The following is a 12,026-nucleotide window of genomic DNA, read 5'->3' as shown; positions in this document are numbered from 1 at the left end:
CTACCCTTGTAATTTCCTAATGATACTCTCAAGTATCCCATACTTGGAGAAAAGATATTTCATGTTTGCAGTTGGTAATGTTCCACAGCCTGTTGTATCCTTCTATTCCATGGAGTGTGGTCATAGAATTGTCTAGGAAGACATACTGCATTTACAACACCTATTTCTTCGTTCCTGGGAAACTGTTTGATATGCAAGCTATCTGAATAGACGTAAGTATGATTATATAAATATATAAAATATACATAATTATAACATTTATGATTGAAGCAACTGACCGTGAAAAGTATGGTACTTAGAAGTACCAACAGGCGAGATGGTGGGTCACATGTTAATCATACACATAATCTGAAATAATGTGCTACTGATCCATAATTTTCTCTCATTATGAAATAATGTTCAATAATGCATGAAGATTTATAAAAATATTAAGATATATTGTAACCAAAACTGAAATTTCAGTTTCTTTACAGCTTTTCATTATGTCTGACCAAAACAAAGAACAATTGCCTGCCATATTTAGGTCTACAAACATGTTGACTGATGATGATATTTTTGAGATATTATTAGAAGACTTACCAGAAGATGACAAGGAAAATACTGATATAGAAGAGGAAAAAGAAGATGCTGCTATTGAAGTTGCAGCTAATAGTTCAGCATTTGACAGAATTTTTTATCAAGAAATAGATGCAGCAGCGTGTGAAGCAGCAGAGGAAGATGCTGGAAATCCCACTGAAAATGTTGATGTAGAACCATTACCAACCACCTCACCTATTCTTGATATTGATAGGAAATGGAGGAAAAGAGATTTGGAGACAAAAATTCCACATTACAGCATGAATGAAGGGTTTGTACATTATTGATATCATCAAGAAACAATCAGAGTATCTGTCCTTTCTTTATCTATTGTTCCATTATTTCTTTTCATAGTGTGTGAACTTTTTATTTGTGTGCTAACAATCTCATTTCTTTCCACAGGGCTTACAGAAGTGTTTGCCTAATGCGAAACAGAAACAGAAGTGGTGATAACTGTGATAGAACCTGTAATTGAAAATTTGTTGTTTCAAAGTAATCTGTATGGGACACAGAAGGGTAAAACTCTGAATCTTAAAAAACATGAGCTATTAGCATTTCTGGGCATAAACTTCCTCATGGGTTACCATAAACTTCCTTCTTGGAGGCACTATTGGTCAACAAGTGAAGATTTGGGAATCCCATTGATAAGAAAAGCAATGAGCTGTGATAGATTTGACAGCATACTAACGCATTTACATGTCAATGATAATTCACAAATGACTGGAAAAAACAGACAAGCTTTACAAAATTAGGCCATTGGTAACTGCATTGAATGACAATTTTCCAAACATTTACAAAGGGACAAGGGAACTTAGCATTGATGAATCAATGATTTTATTCAAGGGGAGGAGTAGCATCAAACAATATAACCCCATGAAACCTATAAAGAGGGGTTATAAACTGTGGTGCATTGCAGACCAAAGGGGGTACATTCTAAAATTTGATATATATATCGGGAAAAACGAGGCTCTGGAACAAGAATTACAAAACTTTGGGCTGGGGGAAAGAGTTGTGCTGAGCCTGTCAAAGCAGTTCTGGGGAAGTAACAGAAAATTATATTTTGATAATTTCTTCACTTCTCTTCCACTTCTTGAGAGATTGAAAGTGGAAAGTACCCTGGCATGTGGCACAATAAGGATGTGTTGTTAACAAGGCAAAACGTGATAGAATGATCAAATATGTACTTTGGCATGTGATTGAATTAGGACCCTACAACTTCCCTGATGGTACTTGTAAGTACCAGGCATCAAAACTACACAAAAAATTGAAATAAAAATCTGAAAAAAATGACATGTTCTAAGAGGACATATTTATTATGTAAAGATGAAAAAATGACTTTGGTTCATATATTTTCAATAGTCAGGCAACAAAGGGTTAATGCGATTTTCAATGACGTCGAGTAACATGGCAGCTGTCTTGTGGAAATGAAATCGTGTCACAGTTATAATACATCGTTTACACAGTGTCTCATAGGCAATACAATATGTCACACCTGTTTCGTTTAATTGGTCGAACCTAATGAGGTTATATTTCTTGATATAGTGTTCGACTGAAGGTGTAAGTACAAGATAAGTCGCTCATATCCATGCATGTCGTCTGCTTGTAATAATTTACTTATCATATTCACCACCTCACCATATTTTTAAATAATGCGTTTTAATACTTGCTAAATTGTGTACATTTTCAGGAATTTGGAGAACATATTTCAAATATGTTTGCCAGTTTAAAAAATAATGAAATCAATAGGAGACAGGTAGTGATCCTACTAAACTAGCTCTGGGTAGCCCTCCACAGAAAATTATCCATGGCAATGGACCCAAAGGGCACCATTCAAGGCAAGGTTCTGGCACCAGTTTGGGTAGTTTCTCTCTTGATGGTGTACAAGAAGAACTGGTATCATCACCACCTCTACTGAAGAGACAAGACAGTTCTGAAGTCAAGCTTGCTGATGGAAAGGTGAGAAGTGTCTTGTCATTTAAACCTAATGAATACGTCATCTTTGGAAAAAAGAAAATAACTGTTTTATCCTTCAGTACTTAATTATTCAGTTTTAGGAATGTGTCGAGCTGTACTTCCACTGCTCCGTACATCTGCAAGGTTTGGTGCACAATCAGGCACAAACAGCTTTACATTTTTTTTAAAAACTGTGTGCTTAAATGTTCAGTTCATAGGTATTTAACCAGAAAGATGTAAAACGGCTCGAGAAACGTGAAGATGAATGGAGGCGGAAGTTACAAAAATTGGAAGAGGAATGGACCAAAAAGTTGGAAAAGAAAGAAGATGAATGGAAAAAACAAATGGAAGAAAAGCAAAAAGACTGGAGGAAATCACTAGAACTTCTTGAAAAAGAATAAGGTGCAATGGAGGAAGAAAAACGAAAAATTGTACAGCAGAAATTAAATCTTGAAGTAGCCCTAAAAATAGCTGATGGTATGTTATGAATACTTTCTTTGTAAGTGTCCTCTTGCATGTTTGAGTAAGACAGATAGTACAGATGCATATAATTAGTTAAATTCCCTAGTTACAGTGAAACCTCTATCCATCGTTCCCGGAACTATCGTTTTCCCGGATGCATCGTTCGTTTTGTTCGGTCCCGAATACATCCCTTATAAAATAATGTTACATTTTCCCGCTTCTATCGTTCCTCGAACTATCGTTTTATCGCATCGATCGTTCAAAAATCTTAGTCCCGGCCCACAATTTTCCCGCAATGATCGTTTCTGAGAAATTAAAATGCTGGGTTTTGAGATAAATTAATACCGAAAGACGCACAATGTTTTTGGAATACACAGTAGCGGTAACCTGTTATGTCGCCCAACCAGCACAGATTCTTTTGGAATGAGGGGTCAGCGGTGCAGGGGTGATAGTTGGAGTGAATGGCTGTGCTCATTTTAGAAATTTTATGAGTTTAATTAGGGTGCACTCATATTTCGTTCCAGCGATGCCAGATGGCATGTGCAGTGTGAATTTCTTCACAAATGCTTTTATTATAAGTACAAAGGAAAGGCGGGCGGCACTTTTCATTCTTGTGGTTCATCTCGTTTCCAGTGGTTCAGTGGTACAGCTACGTTTCGTTGAGTTCGGCAGTAATAGTATTTCCATTCTTCCTGTTATTCGCGAAGGGGGTGGGAGAGGTGAGGAAGTGGAAGACGACGAATGCGAGCCCGAAGCTGTGCCGAGTTTTGCCGAAGCATTGGCAAAAGTGAAGTCGTTCTTTTATGCGCATAATATTAGTGAACGTGACGAGGAAAACATTTTGAACGTGGAAAGGGTTCTGTTTGGCCTAAAACGTAAAGTTTCGACAAACCAATTGTCCATTAAAGACTTTTTTGGTAAAAAGAAGTAACTTTGAAAGAGAAACATTGTTTTTTTTACAATTTTTAATGCTTTCCCGCATCTATCGTTTTCCCGTATTCATTGTTTTTATTTCCCACCCCCGCCGAAAACGATGCATCGAGGTTTCACTGTATTTTGTTTGGTCTGTGTTATACTGAGATAGAATTTTTGGCATAAAGCTTTCATTTCTTTAATAACCAAGTCAGAGTATTGCAAAATACATAATTGACGTCAATATATGTTGTTATTTTCACCATATCAGTATTTTACCACTTTTCTGAAAGCAGTGGCAGACTCATGGGGTCACTATATAAATCCACAAAAAGAAATGAGCTAGGGTAACTGACACCAGAGTAAACCTGGTGATATTATGAATTCTAATGGTGTGAACATGCTTGGATTTGGTTCATGTTTCTACAGTAAATAAATTTCAAGGCCAGTGATGTATACAAAGTTGCAGAGAACATATGCTGAAAATGGAATATACCATTCTGCATTTTTTCCCTCACCCCAGACAAATGATTAGATACTACTTTAAAATAGGTCAAGGTCACTTTCAAATCCCTCTCCACTCACTAGTGATAATCACTGTCATGTATAATTCAGCACTGTACAAGCCCTGTCTGCGGTCAATACTATATCATATATAACTTATGAATTCAATACATTATTTCTAAACTAAGATAAGCATGCTATGTCATGAGGACGGTCATATCACACAAGAAAACACAAACTTTAAAATTAATCTACTTTGCTTACTTCCATTCTGTCATGACATGTGGAATAATTTTCTGGTAGATTCAACAGACAGCAAAAAAGTATTGTGTATCCATAATTACACTAAATGGAGAGCCTCTTGAAGGGAATTGTTTAAGATTAATATTTTTCCTCTAGCCATTGAATTCTTCTCTTTTATTATCATTTATAGTAGATAACAGAATAATTTCAAACTCAGATATTCACAATATAAGTACAGGATAGAGATATGAACTTCATGTGCTGAATACTAATCTCATCTAATAACAAAACAGAATTTACTGTACTGGAATCAAGTAGTTTAATAATCTTCCCCACACTATCAAAATTATTAAATGATGATATAAAAATTATATGATAGCTCTAAAAGAGTATCTCTTCTCATTCCTTCTGCTATGGAGAGGAATTTACGTTAACCAGAAATTCTCGGCAATTATAAATACATGTAAGTAATAATGGTGATTTCTTGTGTAATTTTTTTCTGTAATACTGTAGCAAACTGTAAATAATTGTCATAACTATGTATTTTTATTTGTATTAGAAGCAAATATTGTAATTGTGCTGTGGCATGTTCTACGTCCGTGGCTTATGCCTATGAAGCATCTATGGAATGTAAATAAATTCTATTCTGAACCAATACTTAAAGAGTAGTTTGCCATCTTACCAATGATATACAGTAGGTTCCGGTTAATTGGGGCAGCTGTTTATTTGCGACAAATTGTAAAGAACAAACCCTTTTAACTCTTTACATGGAACTTCACATAATTGGGCCAAAGTGTTCTAGTACCGATGTGTCCAAATTAACCGGAATCCACTGTATCTTTGATCATTACTCTCTTGAGAGTATACAGAATTTGCAATATTTGTAACTAATGAACTCCAAAGAGCAGAGTTCTTGTTGAGAAACTAATAGTTCCTCAACTATTCAAGAAATTTGTTACCTTGTATTAAACCAAAAGGTATGCATGGCCATGAAGATGGCTGTCTTCTGGGTTTCAGTGCCATGTAGTCTGGCAGAAGACGGCCATCTTCATACTCGCCACCATGAGAACCTCAAATCTCACATATTACCATGTTCACAAAAGCCTGCTTGCGGTATCTTTAAGTGCCCAATATTAAATAATGCTTCTGTGTTTTACATTTGTATACCATTGGCTTAAACTTTAACCACTACATATGTAATATGTGTTAATTTCATAATTCCAGAACCGTAGACCTTTGTAGTGACTGTGTACTATGAGCACTACATGTGATTTAGGTATCTAAAGTGTTGTTGTGAGTTAATAAATATATTACACTTTTGAAATGTATAGTGTTATGTACGTGATGACTCGATGAACTGACAAGAGACAGACGCATCACATTGCTATGACCCAGAATTAATTAGTAAACATAAACTGTTTAGTACAATTTAGATTATGTACCTTGTAATTTCTGTAATTGCAGTTTCTGATAATTTACAATTTCTGTAAATATTTAATTCTTAGTCAATTTCACACTTATACAACAGTAGAGTTGTCCAAGAAGAGACACGCTAATCACTCATTCTTTACAGAATACAAGAAAAAGGTTTTCCAGTATGAAGAAGATATTGACCAACTTCATGTGCTGAATACTAATCTCATCTAATAACAAAACAGAATTTACTGGAAGGATTTCAGACCCAAGAAATGGCAAAGATTAAACATTTGGTAGGTAAGCTTTATGAGTAAATGTTCTTGGTGAAAAGGTTTCAGTGGGTGATTTAATTTGTACCTAAATATAAAAATCCCTTTAGACTATATACATTACACATGTCAGAGAAATTGCCAACCCTATAAAGTATTGAATATATGTTTGAAGCAGGAAATAGAAACATGTGATTTGGTTAAATATTCCAAAGAAGGATATGGAGAATAATAAAATTAAATATGATTTATAGGAGGATGTTAACTAAAACATTACAGCACTTTAAAAGCAGAAAACACATGCTATTTTACTTCCATATCAGTGTGAATGCCCTGAGTGATTTTTCCATATCCTGAATTCTTTTGCCATATGACTCATGAGTCACACCTTCATTCAGTTTGACTAATAAATGTCCAAATTTCATAACAACTTGAATAATGCATACAGCGGCAACATTTTCCCGTTATGCGAAATGGAAGCTGACCACATTATTGTGGTTATAACATTGCAAGGATATAATTTTTCATGTATAATGATAAAGATTGATGTATATCAAGTTGAATGCAGAACCAGTGGATATTCTGATAATGCAGGTGTACATGCCAACATCGGATCATGACGATGAAGAAGTGGAAATGATATATGAGAAGATAGAAGAAATCATCAGGACAGAAGGAAGAGGGAAAGTGCAAACCATAATAATGGGAGACTGGAACAGTGTCGTGGGGAAAGGAACAGAAAACAACATTGTCGGCCCTCATGGACTGGGAATAAGGAATAGGAGAGGGGACATGATGGTTGACTTCTGCCGAAGAAATGGACTGGTAATCACCAACACCTGGTTCAAGAAGCATCACAGGAGATTGTATACATGGAAAAGCCCAGGAGACAGGAGAAGATACCAGATAGACTATATCTTAGTGAAGCAACGATTTAGGAATAGCGTAAAGGATGTGACAACAGTGCCATCAGCGGACATCGACTCAGATCATAATATGTTAGTTGCAAACGTCAGCACCAGAATGAAGAAAATCAGGAGTAGGGGGGTGAGGAAGAAGAGGTGGGACCTGGAGAACCTGAAGAGCACGCGAGACGAAGTAAGAGAAGAATTGGAAGGAAAATTAAGTGAAAGTGAAGGCGAAAGCATTGAAGAGGAATGGACAAATGTCAAGAAGTGCCTAACAGTGACATTAGAAGAAAAGGTTGGTAGGATGAAGAGGATACCAAGGAAGGCATGGATTACACAGGCTATGCTCGATAAGATGGATGAGAGGAGGAGATGGAAGAATATCAACAGTGAAGAGGGAAGACAGAAATATCGAAGACTGAACAACGAACTGAGAAGAGAAACAGACAAGGCGAGAGAAGATTACATCAACGAAGTATGTGATGAGATAATGACACTCCAGAGAATTGGAAGATACGATTTGATGTATGCAAAGGCGAAAGAACTGGGATGGAAAGAGAACAAAGGAATTCGAACACAGGAAATAGAAGACCCATCAGGAAAGATAGCCAGTGACCAGAATGAAGTTAAAGCTGTGTGGGAAAATTATATTGAAGAGCTCTATGACAAGGAGAAGGAGATGGAATTGGAGCCAGAAGAAGACGTAGAGGAGGTCGACAAAGGTCCAGAGATACTGAAGAGCGAGGTAGAGAGGGCCATAAAGGATATGAAAAGAAGAAAAGCTATGGGAGATGATGAAATCCCATCAGACTTATTGAAAGAACTTGGAGAGAAAGGAGTGAAGGTTCTTACTAGACTCGCTAACAAGATATACACCTCCGGTGAGTGGCCCAAGGACTTTCTGGAAGTAACAATGATTCCATTACAGAAGAAAAAGAATTCCAAGAAGTGCGGCGATTACAGGACCATCAGCCTAATCTCACATGCGGCGAAGATAATGACGAGAATACTGACTAAAAGACTAGAAAAGAAGATAGAGGAAGTGATGGGAGACGACCAATTTGGATTCAGGAGAGGAAGAGGAACCAGAGATGCCATCGGAGTTATGAGAATAATTTCAGAGAGAGTTCTCGATGTCAAGGAAGAAGTATGTGCCTGCTTCATCGACTGGAAGAAGGCTTTCGATCGAGTAAAATGGAAGAAATTAATGAGGATCCTACAGAGAATTGGAATTGATTGGAGAGATAGAAGATTAATCAAAAACCTGTACATGCAGCAAAAAGTCAAAGTGAGACTGGACTCAGGAGACACCAACAGCGTTGAGATAGGTAGAGGTGTAAGACAGGGATGCTGGTTATCACCAATTCTTTTTAAACTGTACGGGGAATGGCTTGCCAAGGAAGCTCTGGAGGGAACAGGAGACTTCAAAATTGGCGGAAGAGTGATAAAGACTGTAAAGTATGCAGACGACTTAGTAGTATTGGCAAAGGAAGAGGAGGAATTACAGAACATGATGGACAAGTTAGTGGAAAAAATCAAAGGTAATGAGGATAGCACCGAGAGCAGAACCATTGAACGTTGTAATTGGAAACCAACAGATGGAGAATGTGGAGCATTTCAAGTACTTGGGAAGCATAGTCATGACGGACGCCCTATGCACCAAGGAAGTAAAAGCAAGGATAGCCATGGCCAAGGCAGCTTTCGTCAAGAAGAGGATACTTCTCACTAGCAAGTTGGGCTTGGAGATGAAGAAGAAACTAGTGAAGTGTTACGCATGGAGTGTCGCGCTGTATGGAGCAGAGACTTGGACACTCAGGAAGAAGGAACAGAAATACCTGGAGAGTTTCGAAATGTGGTGTTGGAGAAGAATAGAGAAGGTCAGGTGGACGGATCGAGTGACCAACGAAGAAGTATTGAGGAGAGTCAACGAGCAAAGAAGCATTCTGCAGGCGATTACACGAAGGAAAACTAACTGGCTGGGACATATTATGAGAAGGAATGGATTAATGAGTGATATCACCGAAGGCCAGGTTGAAGGAAAGAGAGGACTAGGAAGAAGATTGATACAGCTAACCGACGACCTTAAACAAGGAAAGAAGATGACGTTCCAGGAATTAAAGCGAGAAGCCGAGAATAGGGACAACTGGAGAGCTCTTTTTGGGCAGAGCAATGGACCTGTCGTAAGACAGAACACTTAATAATAATAATAATGATAAAAAAGTTCTCTGTGGAGTCTCAATTATTTATTGATTAATTTTTTATTTTTTTGAAATAAATAACCTCCAGAACTACAGAATATCACTTCTGTTGGTCATATTGGTGAGTTCGGTTATGAACGTTGTTAGTTAGTTAGTTAGTTAGCTAGTTATCATATAATTTTCCTGAAGGGACACAAGAAAACCACGAAAACCTTAAGACATCCTAGGACTCCGGACAAGATTTGAACCCGGGAGATCCCATACAGCATGCAGGACTTTTATTTTATATATATATTTTAGAAAATTTACTAATTTGCCCTTTATTAAACGTGATCAGAAATTCAGTAAGGCAAAGGGTTCATATGAAGCCCACACACGGCATGCAGCATGGTATTAAGAATAAGAACACGCACATTTTCATATCGCATTTTCGTCATTTGAATTTCTCATACAGCTGTGAAGCGGATGCAGTATGACGTGCTTCTTTGCTTCCAGCTGTGTAAGTGAATCACGTTATTCTGTAAGTTAAGAAGAAACCGGATCTTCATATCAATTAGTAGGTATGTAATCATTAGTTTTTATTGTGTTTTTGTTATTTTTATGTATATGTTTTATGTGTAGAAGTTGTCGGGTTGTGAAGAATACGAATGATTTTGTGTCTGAAGCGACCATTTGGGTAAAATGATTGTGATGTGAATTCTCCTGGTGACAGTGATTGTGGCCTGTCTTGGAAGAAACATTTTGTAACAAGTAGTAAAATATTTTAGGTGTTTTGCATACTTTCAGCAGCTGTGAACTGTACATACAGTGTAGTCTCCACACAAAATTCTTTTCATGCAAACACAAGAAGTCTGCTGGGAAATAGGAGTGGGAGAAGGTGTGATATTATGCATGTGCACTGTGTCTATTCATATTCTAAACACATTCTACTCCAGTAGTCTCCAGCAGTGAAGTATATTATATTCAAATAGAGTAATCAGTGGTGGATGTGTGTTTTGTGAAAGAATATAGTGTGGTTGTTTATGCCCACTTGAACTCACAGCAGACTTCTCATGGTGCACTGTCAGTACTTCTGGGGACCTTGACTTTTCCTGATTCATACTGAAATGTCAACATAAAATCAAATGAAAGGATAGTTTTTATTTAAAGAAAACAGTATTTTACAAGTAAATAAATGATCACTTTGGTCTTCTGGGTTGTAATGATTTGTGGGCTTGTAGGGATACAAACATTTTAAATGAACATACTGTCTTCATCTTCTGCCGTGGATGAAGCAGGGTCCAGCATCTCTTTGAATTTTTCACAAATCATCAACATCCATACCCTGTTTGCTACAGTAGTGTAGACATGTGGTGACTTTTCAGTTAACTGTCATGTACTCGCACACCAGCATTGTACCATAGCAACTGGCAATCCAGTTTAAAGTGTACCGAGTTTTAAGTCTCAGTAATGTTACTGACTGGGATTTTTATGTTTTTCACCTGAACCTTTATGTAAATATTGAGATTGTACCTTGAAATGAGCCTAAGCTGACAATTCACTCATCCTTTCTAGTTAGTTTTAAATTATTCTGTAATTTTTCTATACCATTTAACCTATGCATTTGTCATTAAATGAATGGATAAAAGATGGGAATATCTCCAGTTATTCAGGTGTAAAGTAAGTAAAGCTGTCCCGCTACACGCCATGTAGTTCGTTTGGGGGGAGCGGAGGAATAGCTCCTACTCTTTCTTGACCTCGGCACTAGATGGGGGTGAGTGGTCAGCATCACGCCCCGGTCACGCTTTACCCCTGGGAAAGGACCCTGGTACCCCCTGTCGGGGATGGAAGCCCAGTCGTCCCGATCGTAGCTAGTCACTGTACTGACTGAGCTATGCCGGCTCCATTATTCAGGTGTATTTATCCAAATTCTTGTCAAATTGATGTCTACTACGAGCACTGTGTTGTTTGTGGTCGTCAGTAATGAATTGGAAATGAGATGAACGAAGCAGTCATCACCTTGTAAGGTATTATCGCAGGATTTGTCTGGAAGCCTTCAGGCCAAGGACTGGACCCCTCCATAATGTGAAGCCACTTGACGTCGGTGTTTAGTATCATTAAACCGAAAACTTTGCAGCATCCTGTTGGGTGGTTGGAAAAATAATTGTTTCTGTTACTGTTGATGTGTGATCCTGAGGAACATACAAGATAAAATCAATTTGCAGGAGTGAATCAGCAGTGAGGGAGAAGAAGGAAGGTCCTGAAGTGAAATTCATGTTCCAATTTGGGCTGGTAAGGGATACAGTAACATCCAGTACCCTGGGGCTCAAGACTCTCAAGGATCTTGCATGTGACTTCATAAATAGGAAGGTGGGTACTGCCAGCATACTGAGGCCCAAGACCTACAAAGTTTATGCATGCAATTACATTAACCGGAAGGTGGGTACAGCCTTAAATATTAGTTTATTGTCGAGAAGTGTTGGTTCTTTACTACTTGGAGGGAAGTTCTGTCATCTGTAAACTATGATACTGTGAAATGTTAATACAGTGAAATAACATTTGTTTCTTTCTTCTTTGTAACTATTGAATTTAAAGCAGATGGTGCT

The 12,026-nt window shown here is 37.6% G+C and overlaps 1 protein-coding gene across 24 annotated transcripts in view; it reads left to right on the top strand.

The window, feature by feature from the left end:
- The first annotated feature begins 78 nt into the window (after nt 1–78).
- The window catches only part of LOC110836683 (uncharacterized), a 27,398-nt gene continuing 15,450 nt past the window's right edge, over nt 79–12,026 (top strand). For 19 of the 24 annotated variants that reach the window (XM_087352680.1, XM_087352677.1, XM_087352675.1 and 16 more), the window contains exons 1-2: nt 6,370–10,001; nt 11,646–11,790. In XM_087352680.1, the coding sequence (XP_087208806.1) occupies nt 6,882–8,972 (2,091 nt within the window). In that variant the 5' untranslated portion in view covers nt 6,370–6,881 and the 3' untranslated portion in view covers nt 8,973–10,001; nt 11,646–11,790. The other 5 variants (XM_087352683.1, XM_087352685.1, XM_087352681.1 and 2 more) reach the window with 5 other exon arrangements.

Source organism: Zootermopsis nevadensis, unplaced genomic scaffold (genome assembly GCF_977971745.1).
Source record: "Zootermopsis nevadensis isolate Lab colony 2312 unplaced genomic scaffold, Znev_1.0 Znev_ptg000021l, whole genome shotgun sequence".
In the NCBI taxonomy this organism is placed as follows: Eukaryota; Metazoa; Arthropoda; class Insecta; order Blattodea; family Termopsidae; genus Zootermopsis; species Zootermopsis nevadensis.
This window is presented reverse-complemented; position numbering and strand designations above follow the sequence as displayed.